Raw genomic sequence first — 18,744 nt, 5'->3', positions numbered from 1 at the left:
CTTGTATTGTATATTGTCAGTTTGTTGAATTCATTTAATAGCTCTAGTAGCTTTCTTTCGAATTTATCAGGATTTTCTCTATATAGATCATACCATCTGAAATAGGGGGAAATTTACTTCTTCCTTTCCAATTTCAATGTCTTTTTATTTCTTTTTCTTGCCTAATTGCTCTGGCTAGAACTTCCAGTACATTTGAATAACAGTGGTGACAGTAGGCATCCTTGTCTTGTTCTTGATCTCGGAGGGAAAGCTTGCAGCCTTTCACCATTGAGTATGATATTAGCTTTCAGTTTTTCATATATACCATTTATCGCATTTAGGAAATTTCCCTTCTATTCATAGTTTTCTAACTTTTTATCAAGGAGTGGTGCTATGATTGGTCAAATGCCTTTTCTGCCTCACTTGAGAGTGCATCACTTGAGATGTACTTTTATTCCTTTCTTGTATCAATGTGGTATATTACATTAATAGATTTTCTTAAGTTGAACTACTCTTACGTTCCTGGAATAAATCCCACTTGATCATGGTGTATAATTTCTTAATGTGCTGTTGAATTTGGTTTGCTAGCATTTGGTTGAAGATTTTGTACCTATATGCTTAAGGAATATTGGTCTGTAATTTTCTTGTGGTAACCTTATCTGACTTTGGGATTAGAATGTTGCTGGACTCATAAAATGAGTTAGTAACTATGTCCTTCTCTTCAATTTTTTAGAAGCATTTAAGCAGGATTGATAGTAATTCTTCTTGAAATGTTTCATAAAATTCACTAGTGGAAGCCATCAGGTCCCAGGCTTTTCTTTCTTGGGGTGTTCTTGATTACTGGCTGTTTTATTTGTTTTTGCTCTGTTGAGATCTGTATCTTCTTGATTGGTGTAGATTGCTTGTGTGTTTCTAGGAATATGTCCTTTTCATCTAAGCTACTTAATTTATTAATGTACAATTGCTCATGGTATCCTTATATAATCCTTTTATTTCTGTGGGTTGATAGTAATTTCCCCTTTTCATTTCTGATTTTAGTTATCTGTGTTATCTCTCTTCTTTACTTCATCAGTCTAGCTAAATGTTTGTCGATTTTATTGAAACTTTTGGTTTTCTTGATTCTCTATTGTTTCTTTATTCTCTATTTCATTTATTTCTGCCCTAATATTTGTTATTTCCTTCCTTTTCCTCGCTTTAGGTTTAGTTTGCTCTTCCTTTTCTAGTTCCTTCAGTTCTAAGATTAGGTTACTGATTTGAGATCTTTCGTCTTCCTTTTTCGGGGGGGTGGGGGAGAGTGTGGTTGGAGGGGAAAGTGCAGTGTCTGAGAAATGAACCTTTCTTCTTCTTTAATATAAACATTTAGAGCTATAAATTTCCCTCTCGGTACTGCCTGTGCTGAATCCCATAAGTTTGGGTGTGGTATGTTTTCATATTCATTCTCCGCAAGAGATTTCCTAATTTCTTTTTCTTCTTTGTTTAAGAGTGTGTTGCTTAATTTCCACATATATGTGAATTTTCCATTTCTCACTCTGTTACTGATTTCTAGTTTCATGCCATTGCAGTCAGAGAAGATACTTTGTATGATTTCAATATTTTTTAATTTATAGAAATTGGATTTGAGGCCTAACCTAGTCTATCCTGGAGAGTGATTCATGTGTACTAGAGAAGAATATTTTTTTCTCCTCTTGTTGGGTGAAGTGTTCTGTATGTGTCTATTAGGTCAGGTTGTTTATAATATCATTCAAGTCTCATTGATTTTCTGTCTAAATGTTCTATGCATTATTGAAAGTGGTGTGTTTTTGATGTCTCCTATTGTTAAAGTGGTACCTCTGTTTCTCCCTTCAGGTCTGTCACTATGTGCTTCATATATTTTGGACCACTGCTGTTAGGTGCATATGTATTTATAATTGCTATATTACTTTGTTGAATTGATCCCTTTATCTCCATGTAGTGTCCTTCTTTGTCCCTTGTAACAGTTTATGACATAAAGTCTATTTTATCTGACGATAGTATAGTTACCCCAGCTCTCTTTTGAATACTGTTAGCTTGGAATATTTTTTCCATTCTTTCACCTTCAAACTGTTTGTGCCTTTGAATATAAGGTGACTTTTTTATAAATAGCATATGGTTAGGTTTATACCTTTTTATCCATTCTGCCAATTTTTGCCTTTTGACTAGAGAGTTTATTCCATTTACATCTAAAGTATCTACTGAAAATGTAGGGCTCCATCATTTTGCTGTTTGATTTTTGTAATTCTTATGTTTTTTTGTCCCTCAGTTTATCCATTAAGGCCTAGTTTCATAATTATTTGATATTTTTTATTATACCATTGTTGAATCCCTTATTTCTTTCTGTACATATTTTTCAGATAGTTTCTTTGTGGTTATCATAGGGCTTAAATTTAACATCTTAAATATATAACAATCACTGATATAAAACCAACTTAACTTCAATAGCATACACGAAAACTGTTCCTATACCCTTTCATTACCTTGTCTTTTTGTTGTACTTATTATAAATTATATGTTTAGACATTGTATTCTCAAACCATAGATTAGTCGTTACTTTTTATGAATTTGCATTTTAGAACATATAAAGAGTAAAAAAATTGAGTTACATACAAAATATATAATAAAATAGTGCTGGCATTTATAATTACCTGTGTTGTTGTTCCCTTTACCAGAAATCTTTACTTCTTTATGCCGTTTGGATTCACAGTCTTCTGTTCTTTCCTTTCAATCTGAAGCACTCCCTTTAGCATTGCTTCTAGGGCAGGTCTACTGGTGATGAACTCCCTCAGTTTTTGTTTACTTGCAATGTCTTAATCTCTTCTTTATTTTTGAAAAAAAAAAGTCTTGCTGGTTAAAACGTCTCGGTTGGAAATTATTTTATTCAGTACTTTAGAGATTTCAACCCACTGCCTTCTTTCCTCCACAGTTTCTGATGAGAAATCAGCATTTAATCATCTCCATTTGTATGTGACATGTTGTGACTTGTTGTTTCTCTTTTGCAACTTTCAGAACTCTCACCTTGATTTGGGCATTTGAGAGTGTTTCTGTTTACTAGACTTCTCAAAGTACATACCATAAAATGGATTAGCTTTTGTGCTGGTTTAAAAGGCTGTATGCCCCCTAGAAAAGCCATGTTTTGCTCAAAATCCCATTTCAGAAAGGTAGAATAATCCCTATTCAATACTGTATGTTTGAAACTGTAATCAGATCATCTCCCTGGATGATACGATTTAGTCAAGAGTGGTTGTTAAGCTGGATTAGGTGATGACATGTCTCCACTCATTTGGGTGCGTCTTGAGTGGTTCATTGGAGTCCTATAAAAGAGGAAACATTTTAGAGACAGGAGATTCAGAAAGAGCAGAGAATGCTGCAGCACAATGAAGCTGAGAGTTCACTAGCCAGAGACCTTTGGAGATGAAGAAGGAAAATGCCTCCTGGGGAGCTTCATCAAACCAGAAGCCAGGAGAGAAAGCTAGCAGATGATGCCGTGTTTGCCAGGTGCCCTTCCAGCTGAGAGAGAAGCCCTGACTGTGTTCACCATGTGCCTTCTCACTTGAGAGAGAGACCCTGAATTTCATAGGCCTTCTTGAATCAAGGTATCTTTCCCTGGATGCCTGTGATTGGACATTTCTATAGACTTGTTTAATTGGGACATTTTCTCAGCCTTAGAACTGTAAACTAGCAACTTATTAAATTCCCCTTTTTAAAAGCCATTCTGTTTCTGGTATATTGCATTCCAGCAGCTAGCAAACTAGAACAGCTTTTAACAATGGGAATTTATTAACCTTTATTTTGAGGCTGAGAAAAATGTAGAAATCAAGGTATCATCAAGGCGATGCTTTCTTCCCCAAGACTGGCTGCTAGCGATCCTTGACTCCTCTGCCACATGGTAAGGTACATGGAGGCATCTGCTTGTCTCTCCCTTCTCTTCTGAGTTTCGTTCATTTTAGCTTCTTGGTCCTGTGGCTTTCTCACTCTATTCATTCTATTTATAAAGAACTTCAGTAAGAGGAAAGACCCATCCTGAATGAGGTAGGTCACACTTTAACTGCAGTAGCCTTGTTGAAAGATCTTACTTACAATGGGTTCTTAAATTTAAGAACATGTCTTTCTTCAAACCAAAGAAAAGTTTTACTACTATGTATCTGAGCATGGTTCTCTTCAAGTTTATCCTGTTTGGGGTTCATTGTGATTCTTGAATGTGTATATTCATGGTTCATTAAATTTGGAGATTTTTCTGCCACGATCTCTTTGAATATTCTATTTCCCCCCCTTTCTCTTTCTTCCTGTTGAACTCTCATAATAAATATGTTGATACACTTGATGGTGTCCTACAGGTCTCTTAGCTGTTTTCACTTTTCTCCATTCTTTTTTCCTTCTGTTCCTCAGCCTTAATAATTTCAATCGTCTTTTCTTCCGGTTTTCTTATTCTTTCTTCTGCCAGCTCCAATCTGCTGTTGAAGCCCTCTAGGGGGTTTTTTATTTCAGTTATTGTGGTCTTCAACTCCAGTATTTCTATTTGGTTCCTTTAAAATTTTTCTATTTCTTTATTAAGATTTTCAAATCTTTCATTCAACATTTTCCAGATATCCTGTAGTTTTTTCTCTGTGTCATCCTTTATCTCCTTGAGCATATTGAAGATCACTTTTTAAAAGTCTTATCTGGTAAATCCACAATCTAGCATCATCATCAAGGGTCTCAAGTTTTATCTTGTTCCTCTGGGTTGGCCATCATTATCTGTTCCTTTCTTTATCTTATGCTCTCCTGTTGCACGCTGTACATTTTAATATTTTAATATGTTAACTCTGGGATTTATTCCCTGAGCTTTTTGATCCATAAGTTTGCATTCCAACTGGTGAAATGATAGAGATTTTCTTGTGTGCCAGGAGCCAACAAAACCAAACAAATCAATGCAAAAATATACCTTTCATAATCTTTACAAATTGGCTTTGTGGTAGTTGAAACTTTCCTTCATAGTTTAGCTCTCCTGTCAAGATTAGCCAGAGTCAAAAGTGTGGGGTCTTCCCCACTTTTTCTAAATTTATATCTTGTCTGGGTTTGTGCTCATGGCATTGGAAATTACTCATTTACAGGAATTCACATGTTCACTCTAGTCCCTATGAAATAGACTCCTGCCCCCTGTCCCCAGGTTCTCTACTGTATATCTTAAAGTCTATAATCCTCTGCCTAAGTGTGCTTTGATTTAATTGTTTTTTACCCTGCTTTACTGCCCACTACCTGTTTCTACCTGCAGGGCAAGTTCTGGGTGGGCAAGTGAGAGACACATATTCTGGTTCAGTCCTGCATGCTGCCACCTGATAGACTGGTACCAACATAGAGGTACATACATCCTGTTATGTGCATAGGACAGGGCCGGGGATCCACAATGGGAGCATAGGCTGTCTCCACACTGCACTGGATGAGGGGATCACAAAGGCTACTCTTACCACTTTTAAGTCACGTTTTCTTTATTTGGCTCTTGCCCACGTACTACAACCCTTTAACTGTTTTTTGTTTGTTTGTTTGTTTGTTGAGTATTTGCATCTTTATTACGTCAAATTCTAAATTACTGTATTTTTTTAAATTTGACATAAATTTGTAAAGGAAGCTTCTCAGAAAAATAGCTTTATGCAGAAAATTATTACAACATATTTCAGTTCTTTCCATTACCATCATTATTATCACAGTAAACAAAATATTAAATTCTTTGTTTGTCCATATTATGCTGAAAGTTCTAACTTTACCTTTTGCTTAAAAGGGTAACTTGCAGTTCTTCAACCTTGTCACCATGCTGTCCCGAGAAATTTTAACTAGATAGCCACCAGATTTGACAGGTACAGTGTGAATTATGAAATCCATCTTATACTGTAAACCCTTTAACTGTTTTTTGAAGTTTTGAGAAAGATGTCTCTGCTAGGTTTTGCTAGCTGTTCAAAGATTCTTTGAGGGAACAGAACCCTGGAGAATCTTATATCACTATTTTGATTAACCAGAAACTCTTCTTTTTATTGTGTTTATAAACATAACATCACAATTCTGTTGACCATTTTTTTTAGGGATACCCAAATCGGTAGGTCATGCCCTCGATCATGAGGTTTACTCTTGTGAAGCTTATGTAGGTAGCAGAGAAGCATAGACTACCTATAGGCATGCCTAAGAGTTACTTCTGGAGGACCTCTGTTGTTCCTCAGGCGTGGCCTCAGTCTCTCTAAGCTCAACTCTGCAAATGGAATCATTGCCTTCCCCACTATGTGGGACATGATACCCAGGGGTGAAAGTCTCCTTGGCAACATAGGAGATGACTCTCAGCGATGAATCCAGACCTGGCACTGTGGGATCAACAATTACGTCCTGACCGAAAGGGGGAAAAGAAGTGTAATTAATAAAGTATCAATGGCAGAGAGAGGGTTCAAATAGAGTTGAGAGGCTGCTCTGGAGGTCACTCTTATGCAAGCTTCAGGTAGACCTTGCTACCTATCATAACCTGCCAACCCCCAACCAGGACCATTCCAGCCAATCCTGAAGAACACCTGGGGCAATATATAAGATTCCACAAGAGTTCCAGGCACTTGGGTAACTTTCCAGAAACCTGCAACCTCCAGATGGGTCCCTGGTCCAGATAACTTCTCAGCCTCTCCACAACATCAAACAGTTCCATCTCCCTACCCCATATTAGTGACAGACCCTTCCAGTATCAAAAATTTAGAATTGCCAAAGCCCAAAAACCCCAAAGAGAGGAATGGAAAGATCAAAGGTAATGGTGGAATTATACATAGAAAATAGCACTTAACAAATGAGTATGAATGCTGAATCATTAAATTGGTGTCTCTTTTAGTCTCCAGTGCTTTAGAGCAGCTTGAAGTAAAAACCTAAAATTGTGAAATTGTAACCCATGTCAAAGTCTGAAATATGTTCTACAACTAATTGTGGTGCTGTGCTTTGAAATTTATAGCTTTTTTGTATATATGTTATTGTTCACAAAAAAGGAAGGAAAAGAAGTCAATTGTGATAATAAAAAAGTACTTAAGCCCTCTAGCCTCCTATATTCTGGAGGAACTAGAAGGAAAACTATGAGGGGATTTTATGGTAGCCCATGACAGACTCTGGGATCTGTCCTATAATCACTTGTTGAAGAGTGCCTCAAGAACTGTTGCTTTTTTATTTCTTTGCTTTGTATATATGTTATACTATACAATTTAAAAACTTAGAAAAAATAAGTTGACCATTTTTAACTATAAAATTTTGATGTTAATGACACTGACAACATTCTCAGTTATTTTCACCACTATTTCCAGACATTCTTAACATCCCAAACCGAGGATACAAACGTCCCAAACCAATGGGTACAAACAGAAGCTTGTACCCATTAAGCAATAATCCCTTATTTCCCATGAAACCCTTATTCCTAGTAACATGATTCTGTTTTGTCTCTATGTACTCCATTATTATAAGTATTACAAATAAAAGAAATCATACATTATTTGTCCTTGTGTGTCTGGCTTATTACACTCAAAATGAATTTCAGAGTTCATTCATGTTCAGTACTTCATTTCTTTTTTTTTTTTCAAAGAGAGAAAAAGTTTATTACTAGGCATGTAGTAGGAGAGCAGATGGCCTAAGTGCCCAAAATCTGTCTCCTTGAACTGCAGTAATTTGGATAGTTTTATGAGAGAAAAGGTGAGACGGGTTTAGGATAATGAGTACAGTGGCCCCGATGATGTAATTAGAGGTGATCTAATTATTGAGCATGCGCAGACTGATTACAAGCCTAGTCACAGAATGCATGAAAGAAAATGGCAGAATGAGGTATAGGAATGAGGTAGGTTAAAGTCTAAGCTATTGCACATGTCAGTTGGGCCCATTTAGGTTAAATCCGGTCTCATTCATTGTGCTGGTTTGAAAGGATGTATGTCCCCTAGAAAAGCCATGTTTTGCTCAAAATCCCATTTCATAAAGGCAGAATAATCCCTATTCAATACTGTATGTTTGAAACTGTAATCAGATCATCCCCCTGGAGATCCGATTTAGTCAAGAGTGGTTGTCAAACTGGATTAGGTAATGACATGTCTCCACCCATTTGGGTGGGTCTTGAACAGTTTCTGGAGTCCTATAAAAGAGGAAACATTTTGGAGAATGAAAGAGATTTGGAGAGAGCAGAGAATGCTGCAGCACCACGAAGCAGAGAGTTCACGAGCCAGTGACCTTTAGAGATGAAAAAGGAAAACACCTCCTGGGGAGTTTCATGAAAGCTGAAGCCAGGAGAAAAAGCTAGCAGATGATGCTGTGTTCACCATGTGCCCTTCCAGCTGAGAGAGAAGTCCTGACTGTGTTCGTCATGTGCCTTCTCACTTGAGAGAGAGACCCTGAACTTCATCGGCCTTCTTGAACCAAGGTGTCTTTCCCTAGATGGATGCCTTTAATTGGACGTTTCTATAGATTTGTTTTAATTGGGACATTTTCTCAGCCTTAGAACTGTAAACTAGCAACTTATTAAATTCCCCTTTTAAAAAGCCATCTGTTTCTGGTATATTGCATTCTGACAGCTAGCAAACTAGAACAGTCATCAAGATAATTTTGGATCTGGGGTAGGTTAGTTCCAGGTGAACCCAAGACCCTTCCTTAACAAACATTAGGGGCTGTCTAGTGATTACAAGACTCTGAAGTTGAAAAACTGCATAACTAGGTACAGATGAAAGTTCATCACAAAGTTTTTACAGTCACACAGGCAGAAGATAAGGGCTATACAACCATTATCAGAGATCAAAGCAGCTGGATTATAATTCAGAGACTTCAGGTATTTCCCTGTATACTCCAATATGCCAGAAAGCAAAAAGGAATATTCATGTAACAATTCAGTAATCAAAATCATCCCTTAAATCCTGATTTCTCAGTTACAATTCCTCCCTCTCATTTAATAATTATCTCTCAATCTTGAGGGATATCTTGGCAATGACTCTCTGACTGCTTCAAAGCTGAAAAGGGATGCGATTATTAAGGGGCAAAGGGATGAACCAATGAAATCAGTTATTATTCTTGGAGAGTCCAGTATCTCTGGGTTTCAGAGCTTCTCTGGCATTGGAACAATCTGAAGGTTTCAAGTTTCTTAATTTTAACCAATCAGTTTCCTCACATCTTTGATCAGTTTGATCGTTTTCAATTTGTTTTTTTTTAATAGTAGCTATATGAACTTATGCTGACTTTCAGAGCTAGAGAACTAAATCTCAGGTGTCTCAGGTGTCACACAGATACTAAAGTTTCAAGAAACTACATTTCTAATCTCCAGGCCCAGTAAAAAAACAGAATTCTAAACCACACCTCGCCATATCTTTCTGTCACTTTATTTCTTTTTATGACTTAATAATATTCCATTCTATGTATATACTACATTTTGTTTCTCTGTTCCTTCACTGATGGATAATTGGATTATTTCCATCTTTAGGCAATTGTGAATAAGGCTGTTATGAACATCTGTGTACAAATAAGTGTCCAAGTACTTGTTTTGAATACTTGGGATTTATACTTAGAATTTGGGATTACTGAGTAATATGGTAGCTTATTTTTAACTTTCTGAGGAACTGCTGAACTATCTCCCATAGCACTGCACCATTTTACATTTCCATCAGCAATGTATGAGGGTTCCTATTTCTCCACATCCTCACCAAACCTTGGTATTTCCCTTTATTTTTTTTAACATTTTTATTGTGAAACATAACATATATACAAAAAAAATTTCAAAGCACATTTTAATAAGTAGTTATGGAACAGATTTCAAAGTTTAGTGTAGGTTACTGTTCCACAATCTCAGATTTTTCCTTTTAACTGCTCCAAGACTTTGGAGACTAAAAGAAATAGCAGTATAATGATTCAGCAGTCATACTCATTTGTTAAATCCCATCTTCTCTGTTATAAGTTCTCCTTCTCCTTTGCTCCTTCTCACAATCTTTATTGCCTTTTTAAAAATTTTTTTAATACTAGCTTTATTCCCTTTATTCCTATTTTTTTAATACTAGCTCTCATAGTGGGTGTGAAAAGGTACCTCATTGTATTTTTATTTGCATTTACCTAATGGCTAATGATGTTCAGTATTTTTCAATTGTGTATTGGTCATATGTATTTATTCTTTGAACAAATGTGTACTCATTTGCCCAGTTAAAAAAAAATGTATGTAATGCTTCATGAATTTGTGTGTAATCCTTGTTCAAGGTCCATGCTAATCTTCTCATTCCAATTCTGGTGTATGAGCTGCCAAAGTGAGTACCTTTGCCCATTTTTAATTGAATTTTTGCCTTTTGTCATCAAGTTCTAGGAGTTTTTTTAAAGTAAATTCTGAATATTAAACACATACTGTATATATGGTTTCCAAATATTTTCTCCTATTCTGTAGTTTATCTTTTCACTTCTTCAGTAAAGCCCTTTGTTGCTCAAAAGTTCTTACTTTTAATGAAATCCAATTTATCTATTTTTTTTAATTGCTCATACTTTGGGTATAAAATCTAAGCGTCTGTAGCCTAATACAGGTCCTGAAGATATTTCCTTATGTTTTCTACTAGGAGTTTTATAGTTTTACATCTATGTTAAGGGTTTTTATCCATTTTTAATTAAATTTTTTTTTGTACACTGTATGCCAGGGTCACATTTCATTCTTTTTTCATGCGAGTATCCTGTTATTACAGCACCATTTGTTGAATTTTTGTTTGTTTGTTTTTTGGGAAGTGCATGGGATAGAAATCGAACCTGAGTCTCCCGCATGGTAGGTGAGAATTCTATCACTGAACCACCCTTGTATCCCCCATTTTTAATTAAATTTTGTACATCATGAAAGTTAGGAGTTCAGATCCATTCTTGTACATTTGGACTTCTGGTTTTCCAGCACCTTTTGTGGAAGAGAGTATTCTTTCCCACATAATGGATGTAGCACCCTTGTCAAAATCAACTGGCCAGAGTTTGAGGGTTTTTCCCTAGACTCTTCAATTCAATTTCATTGGTAGGCCAGGACCACACTGTTTTAATTATGTAGCTTTCTAGTGTGTTTTGAAATCAGGATGTATGAGTCCTAAAATTGTGTTCCTCTTTTCAAAGATTGTTTTGGGTATTCGTGGTCCCTTGACATTCCCTATAAATTTGAAGATCAGATTTTCCATGTCTGCAAAAAAAAAAAAAAGTTTCTAGGTAAATGATAGCGATCGCATTGATTTTGTAGATTTAGGTAGTACTGACATCTTAGCTATATTAAGTCTTCTAATTCATGAGCCACTCTGGCTCTCTTTTGATTACTATTTGTATGGAATATCATTTTACATCCTTTTACTTTTAAACTTTTTGTATCTTTGTATCTGAAGTGAGTGTTCTGTAGACAGCATATAGACGGACCACGTTTTTTTTTTAAATCCATACTGCCAATCTCTGCCTTTTAAATCAGGAGTTTAATACATTTACATTTAAAGTAATAACTGAAAAGTAAAGAATGATGCAACCACTGTGGGAACTGGTATAGTCTATAAAGTTAGCTATAGAATTACCATATGACCCAGCAATCCCACTACTTTCTATATAGCCAAAAATAGACTGATAAAGATGTTTGTATGCAAAGGTTTATAAAAGCATTGTTAACAAGTGTTGTTCACAAGAAGGTAAAAGCAATGAAACCTGGGAAAGAAGGTTAAGAACAGCAGATGCTGCCATGTGCCTTGCTATGTGACTGAGATTGCCACAGACAGTCTTTGGGAAGAAAGCATCACCTGATGATGCCTTGATTTGGATATTTTTCTCAACCTCAAAATTGTAAGCTTGTAGGGAGGGGCCAAGATGGTGGCTTAGCAATGTGTGCGTTTTAGTTCGTCCTCCAGAACAACTACTGAATAACCAGAAACAGTACAGAACAGCTCCCGGAGCCACGTCAGTGACCAAACACACAGTGCACCCCAGTCTGGACCATCTGGACTGGCTGCAAGCCTCCCCAAAAAACATGAGTTCCCCAAGCCGCGGCGCCCAGCACCCAGTGCCTGGCGCCCCTCCCCTACAGGCGGCTTCCCAGAGGGAAAGGAAAGAGACTCTAAACCTGGTCAAGGCAGAGGTCGCTCATTGGGCTCACGGCAAAACAGGAAAGGAGAGGAAATGGAGGCTTTAGTGGCTGTGTTTCTATGGAGACCTGGCAGCCTCTGGATTCAGCAGTGGGACTTCTTGGGCTACAACTGCCCCAGGCATAGGCAGAAATGGGCTGCTTTCAGGGCTGTCTCCCACCTGTGCCTTCCCCACAGGAGGGGTGAAACCCAACTCAGGTAGAATCCCTCTCTCAAGGAATTCGGACCCCAGGGCTTGGCAGTTTGAAGCCATTAAAACCAGCCTACAACCTCTCCTCCATCTCCACCACGCCCCCAGCAGGGAGAGTCTTCCAAAGTTAGAAGTGCCGCAACATCTTTTGTTGGTGACCAGCAGGCAGACGTGCCACATACTGGGCAGGATAAGAAAAACAGAGCCCAGAGACTTCACAGGAAAATCTTTTAACCTGCTGGGTCTCGCCCTCAGGGAAAACTGATGCAGGTGACTTCTTCCCCCTGATAGGAGGCCAGTTTAGTCCGGGAAAACTGGCTGGAGTCTGTAATACCTACATAGACCGTCCTAAGGGTAGGGAGGGAAAAGGCGCCATACAAGCAGGGCAAGAAACAAGAACTGAAAAATTATCCTCTGTCAAACAAAACCTAAGCTAGAGGTCTGGAAAAAGCTGAACTGAAGGTCAAAGAACAGATAGACAACAAACTCATCTAGCAAGAAAACCCTAGGTAAGAGAAGTGAAAGCAATGTCCAGAATAAACCAATTAAGGTAATTAAATGTCTAGATGCCAGCAAAAAATAAGAAATCACACCAGGAAAATTGAAGATATGGCCCAGTCAAAGGAACAAACCAATAGTTCAAATGAGGTACAAGAGCTGAAACAACTAATTCAGAATGTACGAACAGACATGGTAAACCTCATCAAAAACAAAATCAGTGAATTGAGGGAGGATATGAAGAAAGCAAGGAATGAACAAAAAGAAGAAATGGGAAGTCTGAAAAAACAAATCATGGAACTTATAGGGATGAAAGATACAGGAGAAGAGATGAAAAAAACAATGGAAACCTATAATGGTAGATTTCAAGAGACAGAGGTTAGGATTAGTGAACTGGAGGACGGAACATCTGAAATCCGACAAGATACAGAAACCATAGGGGGAAAAAATGGAAAAATATGAGCAGGGACTCAGGGAACTGAATGATAATATGAAGCGCACAAATATATGTGTTGTGGGTGTCCCAGAAGGAGAAGAGAAGGGAAAAGGAGAAGAAAAACTAATGGAAGAAATTATCACTGAAAATTTCCCAACTCTTATGAAAGACCTAAAATTACAGATCCAAGAAGTGCAGTGTACCCCAAAGAGAATAGATCCAAATAGACGTTCTCCAAGACACTTACTAGTCAGAATGTCAGAGGTCAAAGAGAAAGAGAGGATCTTGAAAGCAGCAAGAGAAAAGCAATCCATCACATACAAGGGAAACCCAATAAGACTACATGTAGATTTCTCAGCAGAAACCACAGAGGCGAGAAGACAGTGGGATGATATATTTAAATTACTAAAAGAGAAAAACTGCCAACCAAGAATTCTATACCCAGCAAAATTGTACTTCAAAAATGAGGGAGAAATTAAAACATTTTCAGACAAAAAAATCACTGAGAGAATTTGTGACCAAGAGACCTGCTCTGCAAGAAATACTAAAGAGAGCACTAGAGACAGATATAAAAAGACAGAAGAGAGAGGTGTGGAGAAGAGTGTGTAGAAAGAAGGAAAATTAGATATGACATACAAAATACAAAAGGCAAAATGGTAGAAGAAAGTACTACCCAAACAGTAATAACACTAAATGTTAATGGATTGAACTTCCCAATCAAAAGACATAGACTGCCAGAATGGATTAAAAAACAGGATCCTTCTATATGCTGTCTACAGGAAACACATCTTAGACCCAAAGATAAACATAGGTTGAAAGTGAAAGGTTGGGAAAAGATATTTCATGCAAATAACAACCAGAAAAGAGCAGGAGTAGCTATACTAATATCCAACAAATTGGACTTCAAATGTAGAACAGTTAAAAGAGACAAAGAAGGATTTAATGTACTAATAAAAGGAACAATTAAAGAAGAAGACAGGAGACTTCCTGGAAGATGGCGGCTTAGTAAGACGCGCGGATCTTAGTTTCTTCTCCAGGACACCTACTAGGGGAGTAGAAACGATACAGAAAGCGCCCAAAGCCACAACAGAGATAAAAAAGACAGCGTACCCCATCCTGGAACGGCTGGCTGGCTGAGAGAAGCAGCTCGGGTGAGATCGCCGAGGCGTGCGGGCCTTACCGGGCGGGGTGGCAAGCGGCCGGAGTTACTCCCTTCCCCCTTCCCGGGCCGGCTGGGAGAATTGGAGAGGTGGTCCCCTGAAACCAAGGCGACTGGCGCCCACACCACGCGCAGCCCCCGGACCAACTGAGAGAATTGGATTGGAAACCCCCAGGCCGCGGAGAACGGTGACGGGTGGGGGAGGCCCCTTCCAAACCCGTGACTCCCGGGGAACGTGCACTCTCTCGGGCGGGCCGCTGCCGCTGGCGCCCTCCCGCCACGCTTGTTGCCCAGGGCCGACTAGGAAATTCGGACGGGCTCTTTCCCTGGCTGCGGCGACCAGCAACCCTCCCTGCGTTCGGATACCCTCCCTGCGTTCGGACACCCTCCCTGCGTTCGGACCCTGGGCCGGCTCAAGCCGCTTCGGCTAGCGAACCCCCAGGACGGCGAGAGTTTTCCAAAGTTAAAGGTCCCACAGCACCTTTTACTGGTGGGACCCGCAGACAAACGTGTGCCACGAGCGCCACCTACTGGGCAGGATAAGAAAAACAGAACCCAGAGATTTCACAGAAAAATATTACAACCTTGCTGGGTCCAACACCAAGAGAAATCTGAATAAATGCCCAGACGCCAGCAGCAGAAGATAACTGTCCACGCTCAAAAGATTGAGAATATGGCTCAGTCAAAGGAACAAACCAATAGCTCAAATGAGACACAAGAGCTGAGACAACTAATGCTGAATATACGAACAGAAATGGAAAACCTCTTCAAAAATGAAATCGATAAATTGAGGGAGGACATGAAGAGGACATGAGCTGAACATAAAGAAGAAATAGAAAAACTGAAAAAACAAATCGCAGAACTTATGGAAGTGAAGGATAAAGTAGCAAACATAGAAAAAATAATGGATAGCTACAATGATAGATTTAAAGAGACAGAAGATAGAATTAGTGATTTGGAGGATGGAACATCTGAATTCCAAAAAGAAACAGAAACTATAGGGAAAAGAATGGAAAAATTTGAACAGGGTATCAGGGAACTCAAGGACAATATGAACCGCACAAATATACGTGTTATGGGTGTCCCAGAAGGAGAAGAGAAGGGAAAAGGAGGAGAAAAACTAATGGAAGAAATTATCACTGAAAATTTCCCAACTCTTATGAAAGACCTAAAATTACAGATCCAAGAAGTGCAGCGCACCCCAAAGAGATTAGACCCAAATAGGCGTTCTCCAAGACACTTACTAGTTAGAATGTCAGAGGTCAAAGAGAAAGAGAAGATCTTGAAAGCAGCAAGAGAAAAACAATCCATTACATACAAGGGAAACCCAATAAGACTTTGTGTAGATTTCTCAGCAGAAACCATGGAAGCTAGAAGACAGTGGGATGATATATTTAAAATACTAAAAGAGAAAAACTGCCAACCAAGACTCCTATATCCAGCAAAATTATCCTTCAAAAATGAGGGAGAAATTAAAACATTCTCAGACAAAAAGTCACTGAAAGAATTTGTGACCAAGAGACCAGCTCTGCAAGAAATACTAAAGGGAGCACTAGAGTCAGATACAAAAAGACAGAAGAGAGAGATATGGAAAAGAGTGTAGAAAGAAGGAAAATCAGATATGATATATATAATACAAAAGGCAAAATGTTGGAGGAAAATATTATCCAAACAGTAATAACACTAAATGTCAATGGACTGAATTCCCCAATCAAAAGACATAGATTGGCAGAATGGATTAAAAAACAGGATCCTTCGATATGCTGTCTACAGGAAACACATCTTAGACCCAAAGATAAACATAGGTTGAAAGTGAAAGGTTGGGAAAAGATATTTCATGCAAATAACAACCAGAAAAGAGCAGGAGTGGCTATACTAATATCCAACAAGTTAGACTTCAAATGTAAAACAGTTAAAAGAGACAAAGAAGGACACTATATACTAATAAAAGGAACAATTAAACAAGAAGACATAACAATCATAAATATTTACGCACCGAATCAGAATGCCCCAAAATACGTGAGGAATATACTGCAAACACTGAAAAGGGAAATAGACTCATATACCATAATAGTTGGAGACTTCAACTCACCACTCTCATCAAGGGACAGAACATCTAGACAGAGGATCAACAAAGACATAGAGAATCTGAATATTACTATAAATGAACTAGACTTAATAGACATTTATAGGACATTACATCCCACAACAGCAGGATACACCTTTTTCTCAAGTGCTCATGGATCATTCTCAAAGATAGACCATATGCTGGGTCACAAAGCAAGTCTTAACAAATTTAAAAAGATTGAAATCTTACACAACACTTTCTCGGACCATAAAGGAATGATGTTGGAAATCAATAATAGGCAGAGTGCCAGAAAATTCACAAATACGTGGAGGCTCAACAACACACTCCTAAACAACGACTGGGTCAAAGAAGAAATTGCAAGAGAAATTAGCAAATACCTCGAGGCGAATGAAAATGAAAACACAACATATCAAAACTTATGGGACGCAGCAAAGGCAGTGCTAAGAGGGAAATTTATTGCTCTAAATGCCTATATCAGAAAAGAAGAAAAGGCAAAAATTCAGGAATTAACTATCCATTTGGAAGAACTGGAGAAAGAACAGCAAGCTAACCCCAAAGCAAGCAAAAGGAAAGAAATAACAAAGATTAGAGCACAAATAAATGAAATTGAAAACATGAAAACAATAGAGAAAATCAATAAGGCCAGAAGTTGGTTCTATGAGAAAATCAATAAGATTGATGGGCCCTTAGCAAGATTGACAAAAAGAAGAAGAGAGAGGATGCAAATAAATAAGATCAGAAATGGAAGAGGAGACATAACTACTGACCTCACAGAAATAAAGGAGGTAATAACAGGATACTATGAACAACTTTACGCTAATAAATACAACAATTTAGAGGAAATGGATGGGTTCCTGGAAAGACATGAACAACCAACTTTGACTCAAGAAGACATAGATGACCTCAACAAACCAATCACAAGTAAAGAAATTGAATTAGTCATTCAAAAGCTTCCTAAAAAGAAAAGTCCAGGACCAGATGGCTTCACATGTGAATTCTACCAAACGTTCCAGAAAGAATTAGTACCAATTCTCTTCAAACTCTTCAAAAAAATCGAAGTGGAGGGAAAACTACCTAATTCATTCTATGAAGCCAACATCACCCTCATACCAAAACCAGGCAAAGATATTACAAAAAAAGAAAACTACAGACCAATCTCTCTAATGAATACAGATGCAAAAATCCTCAATAAAATTCTAGCAAATCGTATCCAACAACACATTAAAAGAATTATACATCATGACCAAGTAGGATTCATCCCAGGTATGCAAGGATGGTTCAACATAAGAAAATCAATTAATGTAATACACCATATCAACAAATCAAAGCAGAAAAATCACATGATCATCTCAATTGATGCAGAGAAGGCATTCGACAAGATTCAACATCCTTTCCTGTTGAAAACACTTCAAAAGATAGGAATACAAGGGAACTTCCTTAAAATGATAGAGGGAATATATGAAAAACCCACAGCTAATATCATCCTCAATGGGGAAAAATTGAAAACTTTCCCCCTAAGATCAGGAACAAGACAAGGATGTCCACTATCACCACTATTATTCAACATTGTGTTGGAGGTTCTAGCCAGAGCAATTAGACAAGAAAAAGAAATACAAGGCATCAAAATTGGAAAGGAAGAAGTAAAACTATCACTGTTTGCAGACGATATGATACTATACGTCGAAAACCCGGAAAAATCCACAACAAAACTACTAGAGCTAATAAATGAGTACAGCAAAGTAGCAGGTTACAAGATCAACATTCAAAAATCTGTAGCATTTCTATACACTAGTAATGAACAAGCTGAGGGGGAAATCAAGAAACGAATCCCATTTACAATTGCAACTAAAAGAATAAAATACCTAGGAATAAATTTAACTAAAGAGACAAAAAACCTATATAAAGAAAACTACAAAAAACTGCTAAAAGAAATCACAGAAGACCTAAATAGATGGAAGGGCATACCGTGTTCATGGATTGGAAGACTAAATATAGTTAAAATGTCAATCCTACCTAAATTGATTTACAGATTCAATGCAATACCAATCAAAATCCCAACAACTTATTTTTCAGAATTAGAAAAACCAATAAGCAAATTTATCTGGAAGGGCAGGGTGCCCCGAATTGCTAAAAACATCTTGAGGAAAAAAAACGAAGCTGGAGGTCTCGCGCTGCCTGACTTTAAGGCATATTATGAAGCCACAGTGGTCAAAACAGCATGGTATTGGCATAAAGATAGATATATCGACCAATGGAATCGAATAGAGTGCTCAGATATAGACCCTCTCATCTATGGACATT

The 18,744-nt window shown here is 37.8% G+C and overlaps 1 protein-coding gene and 1 pseudogene across 19 annotated transcripts in view; one reads left to right on the top strand and one right to left on the bottom strand.

Annotated features, from left to right (window-relative positions):
• Positions 1-18,744, top strand: part of LOC143667661 (ATP-binding cassette sub-family A member 17-like) — a 234,298-nt gene that overhangs the window by 201,709 nt on the left and 13,845 nt on the right. Inside the window, exon 28 of one of the 19 annotated variants that reach the window (XM_077142131.1) lies at positions 5,750-5,828. The exons of the other annotated variants lie outside the window; for them this stretch is intronic. Within the exon in view, the coding sequence (XP_076998246.1) occupies positions 5,750-5,809 (60 nt within the window). The 3' untranslated portion in view covers positions 5,810-5,828. Of the gene's footprint in view, positions 1-5,749; positions 5,829-18,744 lie in introns of those variants that run through there. 19 annotated transcript variants of the gene reach the window in all.
• Positions 10,149-10,249, bottom strand: LOC143667838 (U6 spliceosomal RNA; annotated as a pseudogene).

Source organism: Tamandua tetradactyla, chromosome 23, assembly GCF_023851605.1.
Source record: "Tamandua tetradactyla isolate mTamTet1 chromosome 23, mTamTet1.pri, whole genome shotgun sequence".
In the NCBI taxonomy this organism is placed as follows: Eukaryota; Metazoa; Chordata; class Mammalia; order Pilosa; family Myrmecophagidae; genus Tamandua; species Tamandua tetradactyla.
Note: the sequence above shows the minus strand (reverse complement) of the source record. Positions and strands in the feature narration are given on the sequence as shown.